Source organism: Argopecten irradians, chromosome 9, assembly GCF_041381155.1.
Source record: "Argopecten irradians isolate NY chromosome 9, Ai_NY, whole genome shotgun sequence".
In the NCBI taxonomy this organism is placed as follows: Eukaryota; Metazoa; Mollusca; class Bivalvia; order Pectinida; family Pectinidae; genus Argopecten; species Argopecten irradians.
Genome location: NC_091142.1, coordinates 25,756,471 through 25,772,837, shown reverse-complemented (window position 1 = coordinate 25,772,837; position 16,367 = coordinate 25,756,471). Strand labels below are relative to the sequence as shown.

The 16,367-nt window shown below is 33.6% G+C and overlaps 2 protein-coding genes across 2 annotated transcripts; both read right to left on the bottom strand.

Moving 5' to 3' along the window:
* Positions 1-392: 392 nt before the first annotated feature.
* LOC138330912 (uncharacterized) lies at positions 393-3,937 on the bottom strand. The gene is made up of 2 exons (XM_069278396.1): positions 3,634-3,937; positions 393-1,983 (listed from the first exon to the last, which is right to left on the bottom strand). Exons 1-2 carry the CDS (start codon positions 3,899-3,901, stop codon positions 560-562), a joined length of 1,692 nt encoding a protein of 563 aa, XP_069134497.1. The 5' UTR covers positions 3,902-3,937; the 3' UTR covers positions 393-559.
* Positions 3,938-9,070: 5,133 nt separating this feature from the next.
* LOC138330911 (dynein light chain Tctex-type 5-like) lies at positions 9,071-15,683 on the bottom strand. The gene is made up of 2 exons (XM_069278395.1): positions 15,645-15,683; positions 9,071-10,111 (listed from the first exon to the last, which is right to left on the bottom strand). Exons 1-2 carry the CDS (start codon positions 15,654-15,656, stop codon positions 9,257-9,259), a joined length of 867 nt encoding a protein of 288 aa, XP_069134496.1. The 5' UTR covers positions 15,657-15,683; the 3' UTR covers positions 9,071-9,256.
* Positions 15,684-16,367: the final 684 nt, after the last annotated feature.

Below are 16,367 nucleotides of genomic sequence, written 5' to 3'. Positions count from 1 at the left end.
TGTGACGTCATATGTTTGCGAGAGTAACGTCATACGTATCAGTGAAAACAATGTGAATTGTGCTTACAAAATAATGACTTAACAATCGATATCTACCCGCAAGGGAACTAACTGCAATATGATGGAATAATCGCTTGACCATGCATTTTACGTAAAGTAAACTAGTTCCGTCACAATAGTTTAAGTGTACCGGTTATCTATAATGTACTTTGGTCCAAAGGTGATTTTAACTAACTTTTTATTTTTAAACATGCAAATTAAATTTTTAGCGGTTTTAGATTTTTACAATATGACTTTTTGGGTCTCTATGACTTTGAGTCAATCATATCTTAATATATCGCGTATCAAATTTTCAAGGTCATAGCAATGTTCCTCGAAATCGCAAAAAAATAACCGCGTGAAAACACTACGTATACGATTATTATTGAACTGTGCAATTTACACAGTTCATATATACATACGAACTTTGATAAAAAATAAATGATACTTAAAACTCAGTATATTTCTTGGAGGTTTAATTTGCGTGGCTTTTAAATTGATTTCAAAGTACAAAATTTTATCAAAAGTGTGCTGATAACAAATTTGGTAAATCATTCATTCTGGAACACCTATATTCTGATGAATCTTTCGGTGATGGCGACCCAACAAATCTAACTGAATGTTTTGCAGAGTTCTTTTTCGATGCTTTAGGAGAAACGTCAACATCCTTGAAACTAAATGACGAAATTGGGGATACATCTTTTCGAAGATAGCAAGAACTACACGAGGAACGCTTATCGGAGATATTTGTAGATCTCCTCCGACTGGAGGGTTTCAGACATGACTTTGGTGTTTGTAATGCTTTCGTAGATAGCACCACACCAATCGGATCACCCGTGATGGATGAGCTAGTTACAGAAGCACAGCGTATCCGATATGGTGAGATAGTTAGTGACCTTCGCCTATGTGAGTAGTGGCTAGGCACGCGGATAAAAGTTGATTCAGACGCTCTCCTTCTTAAATCCGTTTCTTCATTGTCCGGATTTACTTCAGTAAACGAGAGCATAGATATCGGATTCCCTGTGCGTCTAGTATGAAGACATGCTAGCGGCGCTATTTCATCTTCAAAAACCTCTTCTTTAAACTCCACTTCTTCATCAAGCAATGGTATACTGAATCTAGTCTGACTGTCCGGAGTCAATGATATCGTTTCAATATTTTCCCTTTGGACTGAAAGTAGTGATGGACAACTGGGCGAAGGTCTTAAGACAGACGAATCAATCAAGTCTTCTGCTCCGGATGAATCGTCTAAATGTTTCTTTTCTTTACAAAAGTTGTATTTAGAAACAATATTGATTAGTCTCTGTCGCTTTTGTTGCAAAAGAAGTCCTTCCGCAAGCGGATGTATTACAAAGACCAATGGCTTCCATAGTATCAGACAATACGAGACCAATTTCACCGGACAATATATATTCAACACTGTTAGGAACATGTACATCAACCACGTCACCGGAAAAACCGTTATAATCAAAATAACGGTTGCCTTGATATTGTATTCGCGCAAGATGAAGGCTGTACTCTGGTGCCGCCTTCGTCCAGTTTGGATAGTACTTGTCTTGGATCTTTGATTGGACACTTTATAGTAAATCAAACAGTAGGTGAAAATCGTGAAAAGCACAGGTAATCCTTCCAAGGTTATGAATACGACGTCGTGGTACGTTCTTACCATGCTGTTATAGTTAGCTCGGCATTCATTGACGCTCTGTCCTTCTGAATGACTCTCCGATTGGTCGTGTTGATAAACGTTGTTATAGAAGTAGAGAAACAACGTCAGACTGCCCGATAGGAACGTTGGTAGCAGACACAAAGCGAACGTTGCTATGGCGGACGACGTTGTGACTAGAATCGCCGAATTTCCTTTGCAGATGCTAACTCGAAACCGTGTTATCGCCACTGCCATGATAACGAATGGATACGCATCGAATAAGAGTTTCTCCATGAAGTCTGTAAAAGAAGAAATAACAAAGTGATGAGAGTTCAGTAGTTAAATCTAACAGACTTCAAAGAGTATGTACGCGTACGCTCTAGGATAATTGTAATATATATCCCGATATCATGATAGTGTAATAACTTTATTATTGTTTCAAATAAATATAACAACTAAGAGGGGTTTTGCCAATTTCACCGGGTTTTGAGTAAATTGCTTGCAAACCTTTGTGATTGCCCGCTAATGCTACAAAATTAAATAAGCTTTGATGTCCGTCTCCATTGTTTATCAAAGGATTATATTTCTAAATCAATGCTTTGCTCTTTTGCGCCATTCTCGGATATTTTTATAGATACACGATAAAAAAACTCATTCCATTAAAATGATTCATTCTCAATAGCATTAAATTTTAAATTAAAATAAAATGAAAATTAGAGATATATATACAACCATACAATAAGTGACAAGATTTTTAACACGAGTTTAAGACATGTTTTTTTCTATTTAATGAAATACTGATTAATTTTGAATTGACACAATTTTTAGCACAAGAAAATCCATTTCCATTTTTATTTAACACAGTAAAAAAGTTCTCATTGTCAAGTACTTTCTATTATCAAATGGTGTATACAAAGGAATGAACAAAATAATGTCATAGTATTTTTATTTCTTTTTTGCTTCTTTTACTATTTTTCTGAGACCTAACAGTCATTAAGAAAAAAAACTAACAGAAAGAGGGAAAGAAAATTAATGAAAAATAAAATACAGAAACTAAAATAAAGTCTTGGGTGTTTATATTGATATAGATAAAGTACATTGCTCTCCAAAAATAAATTATTTAGTTTAATTAACAGAAGTGTAATAACGCAAATTAAACACTTTAAGTGCTTACATATATATTTTTCCTCAAATACATACAATGTATTAACACAATCGTTTACTTAATTTGATATAGGTATGAACTACTAGAAATATTTCTTCATTTTTCTGGATTGAATTAGTATCATTCCCCCAGAGTTAAGTTAGAATATGACAGTACATTTGTGATTAATTTTATTACGCTAGACCATATTTAGAAAATAAATTATCAATATTATTTTAGCTTTTACCAATTGTATGTTTTTTATTATTTCATTATCATTCAAAATGATAATATTAAAAATATCTGTGTTTGTTTTCACTTTCCGGGATCAAAACACCTAAAGCATACGGACGCAAAACATAAAACACACAACTTTGGCCTAAGTTTGGTTCGTGTACATGATAAAAATCATTCAAAACCGAAGTGATCCAATAAAAAAATGCTAGTGGAATACAATATTTGTACAGTGAAATACATACAAAGAAAGAAAAATTGTAAACGTTTTGGATCAGCGCTTTAAATTTATCGAATTAGAAGAAATAACGAAGCAAAACATTCATTCTTCTGAGATAAATAAATTGACAACTATAGTATGATATGCTATTTTAATACAGCGTATAGGAATTGAAACTACGGAATTGAATTTTGATATAATTTACATTTTTTAATAAGCGGAATTATAGAGAAAAAATAAACTTACGGATATAAAATGAACAGTTAAATTGTGATTTTAACTTACTGTTTTGACAAGTGAATTTCAAGAAAAAATAAGTGTTGACGATAATGATAAATAATAGCGTCTTACCTTTCAGCAGACAGATGGAGAGGTGAGTTTGTTGTATCCCATTCACAACTAACATCTGTAGCGGCATGGTGATCAGGAGTGTCACAAGAACGAGAAAAGTTTTACATGCCTGGAGAATTTCCGTCGCCTTCAGTCGCTCACCGTTAGCCTTGATGACGAAAAGATAAAGGAGGTTCAATACGACGGCTAATACAAACAGAGCTGCTTGGGCTGCCTGTAGGACTGTGCGCTCCCTCCATGTTAACGTTAGGTCCGATTTCTCATTCATTCTGTTTGTCGTCTGATCGGAAATCGTCAAAGCTGCTCTCGTCTAGTATGGATTGAAGACGAAATTTACATTATTGAGAACCAAGTCGGTCAACCAAGCCAGTTACAATGCTTCATTCAGAGTAATCAGGTTTATATACCATAAGGGAGCTGGTGTTAACACTTCACCATGGAAACGAAAAAGACCACCACCGTCCAGATGTTTTTCACAGTATAACTGCTTAATGTGCGTGGGTAAAAAGACATTCTGTTTCCCGAGGAGACAGGTAATACTTAAAATCATTATTGTGTTAACAAGTTATTATGCATAATTCGATTATTATCACATGATGGAAAACAAAGAAAATCGATGAAGGTGTTATATCTAATTTTAAATTAGTAAATCAATCAAACCCAGTTCTAAACTATGTTGATTTCAGTATATAAATGTTCAGTATAATCTGCAAAATAAAGTACAGGAATCAAATTTTCAAACCCTTTTCCATATCATCGTCAAGATATCTATAAAGGAGTAAATTTACACCATTGATTCGTTTTTCTAGAACTTAACAAAGTTGTTCAATTCCAAACTAATAATTATAGCCCAAGTTAAAAAAAGAAAATGTAAAAAATATTTTATTTTTGTCATCTTTTTATGAAAAAGTTTGCGTATGTCTCTAGACCAGAGCTGGCGCAAATATTCCAAGTTTTCATACATTTATTTATAAACAATTAAATTATCTTATTAGTATATATATATGAACCATGTGAGAAATTATTTAATTCCGTCTTTGATAATAAACTTTCTTTGGAATCCTACACTATATTTGAGTTCGACATTCTTTTTGGGCTGAATATTCACTACAGTAAAACACGTTTATAACAAACACGCTTTCAACGAATTAATTGTTATAGCGTAGATATTTTTATTCCCGTCAATGTTTCTAAGGCTGTAAATAGCGTATAACGAATTATGTTTATAACGAAGTGATTTCGTTGGTCCCTATAGATTCGTTATAATCATATTTTACTTCCCCTGTAGCACAGCATCTACGTGAGCTTGTTCCATATCGTAAGTACAGTAGCTGATCTTTGGTCATTTGTTTTCAAATATTAATTCCACATTTACTCTCGAACAATATACATTTTTTAAGCTCCTACCAGCTAGGGCTGTTAATGAAAACTTGGGGTTGTATTCCTGTACATTCAATTGACATGATCCACGTATTCACTCTTTGTTGGGGTTAATCAACTCCTACGTGTTGTTCAGTTTACCAGCACACGCATAAATCTCCTATATCGAATGTCTTACAATATCCTAATTTTCAGCTCTTTTCTTTTTTCCTAGTTTTAAGATACATAAAAAATCATCATACACTAATATGCCATGTTTTTTATACTGTATATTTAAGCTACCTTAACATATTTTTTGTTTCTTGGGTAATCGTCACTCAGTTTTCAGATATATGCCAGAAAACACTAAATTGCATATTACAAATCCCTTTCAGTTTCTAGATCCAATGTTTAATACCATGTTTAAACGTTATCCTGGTAGACTAATAATTTGTTCATCCTCGGAAGGCATTTTATAATTGAAAAATTATTTATTGAAGGTTGCACTGTGGTTATCTTAACTTTACCAGGCTTATCTACTAGCCTTCAAAGGTTCTGTAACATATGTTAAAATTTGCTGACACTTTATCGCTGAGAAAACTCTCCAAAAATGAATTGATGAGTTAGATAAATAAGTTGATAAATTATATATATACTGATGTCTGTATTAACAGGGTTTACAGTTCTATATTTTATGTATAATAATAAAAAATTATGTGTAACACAACTTTTCGAAGGCAGGGTATACACGTTGGTATAATGGATTGCACTCATAAATGTGCTAGTGAAAATATGCATAATTAACTTTACCTTGCTGGTATGACTTGTTGTGAATAATATGAATGAATCCACATTGTTGCTATTTTCAGCTTTTGTTACCTACCTGGTTTATAAATAATGAATGTTTTAATTGTATAGAAGGGCTTTATTAACATAGAGTGAACCCTTCATACCTGTACCCTTTCACACATGTAATACAATTTAAGGCTTATCCCCTGAATGTATTAGAATACCGTTGTGAGTTTTAGAACGGGATACACGGTCGGTGAAGTAGAAATCTTTGAAAAAGCTTCAACTTGAGGCTGGTCGTTATGTTACGGGTGAACCCTATTTTTCAGGCAGACATTATATCTATTGTGAAAATGGCCGGAAACTAACAGAGGGTCTCGTGTAAAACGTTTTATTTATAAAATATATTATGGATGAACTCCAACCTATATGCCTTGATCCTAAAGTTAATGATACTACAAAACACCTAACTTAGAAAAGACGTGACTCTTCGATGATCTCGTTTTTGTCCGATACCATTCCTTTATGGAACCAGGCAAACTGTGTCGTTGTCTATTTTAAATATGCTTCTCGAAACCAAGACTGATATTTAGTACCCGACTTTTTTCCTTTTTGGAGATTGTAATCTTAACACAATGCAAACCAAACTGAGTATTAGTAGAATGCAGTCATTGATTTAGAGCTAATCTTGTTAACAGATAAGAAATATCAGTGTGGATTCGAGATCAAGACCTACCGCATTTCATTTTAATTGTAATTAATTTATTGAAAGATAAATTCGTACATACAGTATCTTTAAAGATGCTCCACCGCCGACAAATGATATTTTTTCACTATCAAAAACAGGAGAAGACGATTTAGTTTTTTTCTTCAGTTACAAAAGTTCTTTACTTTATACCATTACCAACATTGAAAACTATGAGCTTCTAATTTTACTTCAAGTTAAAAATATGAAAAATTATTAATTGCATCCCGAAAAAAATCCATGGCACTATATCCTATATGGAATGAAGTACTGATTGCGCATGTACCAAAGGCAAAATATATTATTTTTATTTACTTTTTGTGTTAATTAGACATGTATATATACGATAATACACCAATTATTCTTCAAATAATGAATACATGTATGCTATGTCGGCGGTGGAGCATCTTTAAATGAGTGTTTATTTTGTATTAGATTATATGAAACGAATCGAAGATACTCATATCAAATCCCTATTCTACTATAATACACCAATTATTCTTCTTTATCTGTTTTTCTGTCATCCTCTGATGTATTTACGTTTTATCTGTATAATTATATACAGAACTCTCCGATGCTGCCGACAAAAGAGAAGTGTAACAAACATCCACAGAAAGTCTTGAGAGGAAGAAGCCAAACGAAGGAAAGGAGTGTATGGACATTTGATAAATTGAAAGATTTGATAGGTGGTTATTAGAATAAACCATTCTGTCGTATTTATCCAGGAACTAAGTACACTTTCTTGATAATGACTCGGAGGATGTAGCGAATCGTGTGACCTCATATATGAGCATAATGGTTACAAAATTTGTCACCTTGCTCTATCATACAATTTTTTTCATATCATATGTATTTTATATACAGGTTGATATAATTGCAAAAGCAATCTTCGTGTAATTAAAATGCTTCATTTCATGGGAACGGACGTAACATTAGTTGTACATCGTATGTCAGATTCTATTGCTCCTATGTACCGCAATAAAAGATGTCTAAATCAATCTAGCAACCCCCCCCCCCCCCCCCCAAAAAAAAAAAAAAAAAAAAAAAAACAGAAACACATAAGAAATATAGGGAACTATGGAACTATGCGGTGGACATCTTGATACCATGACTTCCTTCCTATTCCAGCCTCCGAAACGTGACCTTATTGTCACCTGGATTGGCGTGTTGACAAGTGGACAGCTACATGTGAATTCGAATAGATTGTTAAGTCATGTTTATCACATAAAGACAGAACACGTTTTACCATATCATCACGTTTTGTGAATTCGAATAGATTGTTGAGTCGTGTTTATCACATAAAGACAGAATACGTTTTACCATATCATCACGTTGTGAGTCTAGCGATAAATAAGTGAGTATTAACATTGCAGTACAGGAATGCTGAACATTAAAGAAAGATCTCTGACACCCGCGGGGTTTGTGAGTTTATTGAGTTTTATTATTTTAACGTCCTCTTAACAGCCAGGGTCAAGTAAGGGCGTGCCAGGTTTGTTCGTGGAGGAAAGCCGGAGTACCCGGAGAAAAACCATCGACCAGCAATAAGTACCTGGCAACTGTCACAAATAGGATTCGAACTCGCGACCCAGAGGTGGAGGGCTTGTCGAGACATTTTATACGTTACAATAACTGTTGCTTGTATTATTTATGAAATCTAATAGAATTTAAGTTAAAATAAATGCATCATTTCGATATTTTGAGGTCTTATCGATTGAGCAAAATACTGTAAAACGCATTTTGATACAAATCTATGAGACATGAAAAAAATTCTTAATACAAATATTTCGTTGTATGAATACAAATAAACATATACTAATGTCGTTATACTTATTTTGTTTCCTTAAACGACTCGGGCGGGAATAACCGTTTTAAATAAACAGGTAAACATTTTTTTTTTGCTTTTAGTCTCAAAACACATTTGTTCACGAAACAGAGTTTATTTCTATTTTGCTCTCGAAAGATCCAACCACATACTTTTGCTAAATACGTATTCAATACAATAAGAATGTAAACGGACGCAAGAATTAATTTGTTATGAACAAAAAGAATATTTTGTGATAAGTATAGTGCTGTAGTTGTTTTTGTACTGCGATATAGACGAAATCGTCCTACAATTGTAACTTTGTTCGTTATATATAAGGCGTGCTGTAATGTTTATAAACATATATCTCTGTTGATGGTATTTTTCCCTGACACTCCGGTTTTAGTTAGTGACGTCTTTGAATAGATTGCTTCGCCATGTTATCTCATGAAGTGACCTATTTAGCGTTTTGCCTTATATAACATTGCTACATTGATCTACGTACACAATTACATTTATCATAATTTAATTGATAAAGTACTTTTTTAATTTACACTACATGGGTGAGACACATGCCGACTCTAATTTAGGGTTACCTTAGTAAACATGTGCAGGATGTACTTAATCAACAGACTGCAACATGAATGGATATGCAACAAAATCGGCCTAACAAATTTGAAAAGAATTAAGGGGCATATATATTAAGTTCCACACTCCGTTTTATGAGTATTATTACTAACAAGACTGCTTAATACTTAGACTGCTTCACGTTCATCTATACTATAGTCGGACGAATCTTAACATACACCACACATATTTGCGCCTCCAGAAAATTACATCGCCCGGGAAAGTATACCTTGAACATACTTTGTAGCTAATGGAAAAAGCAATGCACAATCGGTATTTACCTGAACATCACAATATTAATCTTATTCGTGAAGCATTGCGAATACTACAGCATTGGCAAAAAGCGTCTTGTTTTCATACGTGACACTAGCAAAGCTATCATCATCCGTATTCCATACACATCTACTAGCAACGACGACATTCGGATTTCCTTTCTGTCCGATTGTCACAAACGATACGAACTTGTACCTGGGAAACTTCATCCGTTTGATAGTGTTCCTAATCGTATCACTGAGCTGTAGTGATAGGACTTTACATCTCTTAGGCTCGTACACTACATGTTCTAAGGAACTTTGTAGGACGAACCGCATGCTTTCCTCTGCTTCTTTGTGGTCAAATTTCCTGAATCTGTCGTATATTGTCACGTTGCCCGTGTTCTCCAGTCGTTTCTGGCGATCTTGCTGTATGTGCTTTACATTTCGGGCGATATTTCTCAGCTTGATCATTTGCATCATGTTTCCTGCACTACTGTCGCCATCTTGTGAGGATGTCGATTTTTCTCGGCCAAAAACCGACAGCAATTTATTGGTTTGAGGCCCCCGGTACAATTTCTCGCTTTCAGGTTTTACATCCGATTTTAAAGCACTTACTAACGCTGGCGATTGGACGCGGATATGGGCAGTCATTTTATTCAGCATCGTATGTGCATTTTGGTCTGAAACATCTGATTTTAGGGCTGGAAGGTTTTTGGTTTCTGTTCCCAAATCCGTATGCTTTTTTGATCCATTAGGACCATAACGTTCTGGTTCCGGTTTATCCGGTTTGTCCGGTTTGCTTGCATCGCGTGAATTTTGAGGAGATCCACCTTTATAATCCTCAAACGTCAAAGCAGTTTTAAAAAAAGACGTGGGCTGATCACCCAAATCTTCTCTCATTTCCTTTAAAAAAGAAAAAAAAGATATTTTAATTTGTAAATATTTTGACTTTTACAAGTTTCAATTTAGCTATACAAGTAATTTGAAAAGTAAAAAATAATCAAATGAAACTCTCCGCAATTAAACCATACACAGCAAAAAGTGCAACGCATGTTTTACATGAACATGCGCTACACATATGTTTAAACCATGCGTTTTATGTACGTTTTGACCACCATGCGTAAAACGTACGTTTGAATAAAAGACATTCGTTAAACGTTTGTTTTCCACCAAAGACATTCGTTAAACGTTTGTTTTCCACCACATGTAAAACGAACTTTGAGAACATGTGTAAATCGGATGTTTATAATCAGACATAAAACATATTTATGCGGCAAATGTAAAAATACTCCGTCAGTTCAAATAACCCTACTAATTACATATAAAATATTAGTTTTATCAATGTTACTGAAGACCTGCAGTGGGTTTTTTTTAACAAAAAATCCTAAATAGTGAACCTCATACTAGCCTCATGATAGAATAATACACAGCTTCGAATTCAATATCGTATGATGATACATGTAGGTCTACGATTATATATACATCTACATGTAGCTGATTGTGAAGAAAAGCAAAACCACTAATATGGATTCCGTCTGTTTAAAGGTGGGGTTACAAAATCCGCCCACGCGCCGATTTTTTTCAAATTTTGCAGTGTTAAGGTCTAGGTACATAACTACTTTTATGTGCTTTTTATTTATTTTGTATTTTTTAAAAAGGCATAAAGGGCCTAAAATGATGTTTTCTAAAATTACTTTGGGTATGTGGCAAGGGGACCCCTTGTGTCCATATTTTGAACATAATTTTATTTTTTAATTATTTGTGTTAATAAAAGATACTTCATTCTTTATTTCATATCCATTTATTATGATATTTAAGAATTATTTTTAAGACAAATTGATTTTGAAGCAAAAAAATCTGAAATTTTTGTCAGGATAAAAATTGAGGATATTGGGTTTGCTCGAAATATTTGGCATGTTATCGCTTTTGTCCACACTTTAAAACCATTTTAAAAACATGCCATATTTATAATCTTATAACAGATACTTTTTCAAAAAAAAATGAAATCCGGGAAAATAGAATTTCATAGGCTGAAATGTAGCGAGGGGAATTTTCTAAAATATCAATATTTGCCCTAGTTGACCATAAATTTTAAATTGATCATAAACACCATAATAAAACAACAGTTAGAGATAGAATTTTTTGTTAACTAACATCTGTACTATATAGGCCCTGCAGGTAGGGCGTTAGAATTGTACCTGCTGCCCCTATTGCATGATCGTAAAAGGCGACTAAATTTAGGATCTTATCTTTTCTCTTCTTCCTAACCGATCCTAATGTGTCCCACCTCACTTTTGGCCATGAGTTGAGCGTTCGCCCCTGTGAGGAAGGCTCTGGGTTCTTTCCCCTGGCCGTGACACACCAAAGTCTATAAAAGTGGTAGTTTCTGCTCCTGCTTAGCGCTCAGCATACAGGGAGTGGGACGACTGGTTCGAACGTTGTCAGTATAATGTGACCGGGTGGGGTGTGTTGCTTGGTATCTTCGGCGGCATGCTTCAGTGATATAGCACTATAAAAAGGGCAAAAGTTCCACTATACAAGAAGACACTACATGAATATACCGCAGTCTCCCAAAACACGTACCTCGCACAACATACACACGACACACCGCATACAAGGGAGGCCGTCCTTACATGACCCTGGCTGTTAATAGGACGTTAATTAATCAAACAAACAAACAAACAAATTTAAAATTATTGCATTTCTATTCATGCATCTTCCTTAACAGTATAAAAAAGCCTAACAACTAGATATGCTCTTGGGTGAAACAAATAGTTTCTCTTTTCTTATCAGAAATCAAATAATTATTGGTAAGAAATAAATAATTATTGGGAGGAAATGTATTTTCGTCAGCATCTTAAACTCAAAAGATACAAATTAAGATTATCCATCTCTCTTATGTAGATAGAAACCATCTTAAATTGAATTAAAAATGATTAAAGACGGAAACAGAGTTACATTTGATTTTCAAATAAAATATGTATTATTTAAAAATAATACCAGCACCACAAAGACTACAATATTAATTTTGAGCAATCGACGGCTTTTATTTCGAAACAATGGCAACAATGTATTTAAAACTGTTACTATCTCATTCGGCATACCCCATAACCCATATGTACCAATTTTCACTAATATCTACTCTGTAATAATATATAAATTTCAACCAATCAGAGACTTCCATTTTGTTTCCATGGCAAAAAATATTTTAAAAAGGGATTCCATGTTATTCAGCATATTTCATAACCCATATATACCAATTTTCACTTAAATCTGAAAATATCTAAATTTCAACCAATCAGAGGCCTCCATTTTGTTTCCATGGCAACCCATCTGTTTGAAAGTGTTACCATGTTATTCAGCATACCTCGTTACATCTATATACCAATTTTCACTTAATTCTGACATCATTTAAATTTCAGCCAATCAGAGGCCTCCGTTTTGTTACCATGGCAAACAATATTTTAAAAGGTGTTACCATGATATATAGCATCTAAAATTATTACTGTACACTGATTTTCACGTATATCGGACTCTGGAATCATAAACAAGAACTGTATAACTAGGTATACTTACAAAGAAGTGGTCGTTGCTACATGTAGTCTCTATTTTTAAGTCACTCAAAACAGTTTCCCCGGATTTTAATTTTGAACCTAATTTACACATAGACAGAAAATGTCATGGGAGTATTTTTAAATAGGGGGGGGTGTAAAATTGTGGACAAAACCAGTAACAGGGTGAAATAAGATAAAGAGCAATGTTCCGTTTTCGTTTTTCGCAAAAAGTATTACTTTTTCGTAAAAAATATTATTTCAAACAAAATTTTCCGTTAAAAATCCGTTAAAAATAAAGTATACGATCTACTCAAATGATTTATGAATAAAAAAAAAATGTAGAATATTTAACAAAGGCTAACCTTTTTTGGCATGTTTGTGCAGGTAGTTTTAATGAAAGTGACTATAAAGAATTCAGGCCATTTGGGCCTTTTTAAAATCACAAAAGAATAAAGAAGTGTCATTTTAAAGGGACAACTAGTAGTACTTTCAATATGCAAAGTTTCAAGAAAATTGGGCTGTGGGCAGTTTCTATGGGATTTTTAACATTAGCTTGAACACCACCTTTTAATTTTAATAGTTCTGAAGACTAATGCTCTAAATACATATGATCAATATTAGTTGACCAGCGGTTCATGATGTAGTAGGTCTACAACTGTTGATTGATCTACGAGATCATGAGCATGTGTCTTAAAATTGTCATTATACATGTAGCTAAGGATTATACGTGTAGCTACATAATGCATAGGGAAAGAAAAAAGTGTATTTAGATGTATTTATTTTGTAAACTAGAAAATAGATAACTCATTTTTACTTCAGATTTTCATTAGAATTTTTCTTGAAACGTTCAAGTCATTTGAGGCATTTGGGGACTTGTGCAAGGCTACATCGATGACATCGATTCCGTCGCTATTGCAACAGGGATCTACTTCTGATAATTAAAAAAAATAGCCTTCGCTACTATATAGTAGGAGTAGGTTATTGTATTTTTTCCAAAACCAGACGCCTGTGCTAGCTTATAGTGTATGTATATATTCTTGTCAATCGGAACTCCTCGGAGGTAAAAGATAACGGCAATTACATCCGAGGAGTTGCGATTGTACTTTTAATGATTTGATTTGTATTTTAAAAATTGGATGAACATGAATAAAGGTTGCTATGTAAAAAAACTGTTCAACACGTTCACAATGTTAGATCATCGGATGAATGTACGACACTTACACCCGAGGCGTTCCGAGTGTGGACTACATTGCGGTATACAAGTGAGGGCTACATCGCGGTAAGATTTGTTTTAGACGGAATTAAAAATATATCTTTTAACTATACTGTACATTTTACAGTGTTGTTAATGTCGATTATTACTCCAAAGCTGCAATGATACAATCATTGGCAAAGCACAAGGCCCATGGTATCATTTTGACAAAGCGGGTGTAAAAAATTAAACAACTCGTTTACTATAACATTTGCTACATGTACATTGGACATGTACTTTTTTCACGGATGTAAAAACAACATACTATGTATGAAAAAATATCAGTCATTGGACAGGAAACGAAAAAAAAGTTTCTATATATCCTTCCGATACTGGCGACAGAAGAGAAACGTTATCAAGAAAGCACCAGATTGACAGGAGAAAGATACCAAGGCACGGGATGTGATGAACTTTAAGTAAAGCAACGAGACAAGAACAGCGATTAGTACAACTTCGGTCGTCAGCATCGGGAGTGATTACAAATACATGTATATCAATGAATTAAGAAATTATATAGATATGTTAAAATAAACAAATACTCCCCTCTCCCTCTCTTCCTCTCCCTCTCTCTTTCTCTCTAAAATCATGTAAATATGTATATTTTTGCCATTTTTGTGTTCTTTGTCATATAATTAATTACAATTCTGTAGGGAGAGGGCTTCATAAACGTTGGAAAACTTGTGCCAAATTCCATTGCATATAAAATTACGCAATCAAATATCTTAAATAAAAAAAGGAAACGAAAAAACAAATAAAATGGAATTAAACTTTACTTTTGGAAATGACAAATATATGGTGCAGCTTCAAAGACCATGTAAATGTACCTAAAAAATATGGATTTTCTAAAAGGATCAAATGTATGTATAACACATGTTTTGATACGTCCGTTTTACATGCGTTTTAATAAACGCATGTTTTACGTCTGTTTACCATGCGTATTACGCATGTTTACCACGCGTATTGCATGCATGTACGTTTCTTAGGTACGTTTTACATGCGTGGTCCTCAACATTCGTTTTACACGTGTTTTATGACGTACGTAAAACGTGTATGCAATTTTTGCTGTGTATAAACAAACCGTGATAAAAATATTTAAAAAAGAAGCCCTAATGACATTTAAACATCAAAAAACTTACAAATAGATATACATACACAAACACGTGATTGCCAACAAGCAAAACAGCAATATCCATAACCAAAGCAGAAAAAGACCATTTAACTCCAGGGTAGCAGTTTACGAAAACAAAAAGATTCTTATTAAAGATGCTCCACCGCCGACAGAGCATAAATGATATTCATCATTTGAACAATAATTGGTGTTTAATCGTGTATATTTATGTCTAATTTACACACAAAAAATAAAATAAAAAAGATTATTTTGCCTTTGGTGCAGGTCCAATCAGTTCTTCATTCCATTTACAGTCATGGATTTTTTTCGGGATGCAATTAATTATTTTTCATATCTTTAACTTGAAGTAAAATTAGAAGCTGAAACTTATCAATGTTGGTAATGGTGTAAAGTAAGTAACTTTTGTAACTGAAGAAAAATACTTAATCGTCTGCTCCTGTTTTTGAAAAAAATACTATTTGTCAGCGGTGGAGCATCTTTAAAGTTATTTTAAGTACATACCTGTGAGGCCATCTGCAGTTTACTTTGAAACCTGCTGTTCTTGTGATAAACACTGTAGAGATATTTCAGTGACTAACAATTTATTTTTGTAACGTTCCCACGTTTTGAGTTTTATTTACTATTTGAAGTTATTATTTACATTTGTTTATCTATATTTTCTTACACACAATATTTGGCCTTTTCTTGTAATACCCGAAAGTTTATTTTTGAAGGCTATTTAACCAACCGGAAACACACCCTCTTTCAATTGTCAGTGTTCTAACACGACTCTTACTCGTTTTGTTTACAACACAAACACCTATTTTATTGTCGCTCTTTGTGTTGTCAATTCCTTTTAAACGACACTTTACAATTAAAAGTTTACCTAGCTTCGAATTTGTTATATTTCATTTTATTCTAATGTTGATTTTCGCAGGTTGCATCAAACTTCGACATAAGTAATAAGTTCTTATTTTCGTTTTATTTATTTCTCAATATTTACTCCTTCTGAATTTAAAATGAACCACTTTCGACAGTCTCAATTTGGTTACGATTTAATCTTTTAAGTTGGATTTTAAATCGACTTTCATGTTGGTTTTACTTTAAAGAACAGTAAACAGATTTAAATCGTTCTTCCGCGCTTCTTGCAGTGCTCTTTTAAGTAATTTTTGTCTGATACGTGACCATACGTTACGTATAGAAACATTATGTCATAATCAACTGTACATGTATTTATCATATAAA

Bases quoted from the DNA above. Each gene is read 5' to 3' on its own strand.
- LOC138330912 (XM_069278396.1), bottom strand. From the start codon at position 3,901: ATGAATGAGAAATCGGACCTAACGTTAACATGGAGGGAGCGCACAGTC. The intron at 1,984-3,633 runs GTAAGACGCTAT...CTTCTTTTACAG, and splicing joins CTCCATCTGTCTGCTGAAAG to ACTTCATGGAGAAACTCTTA.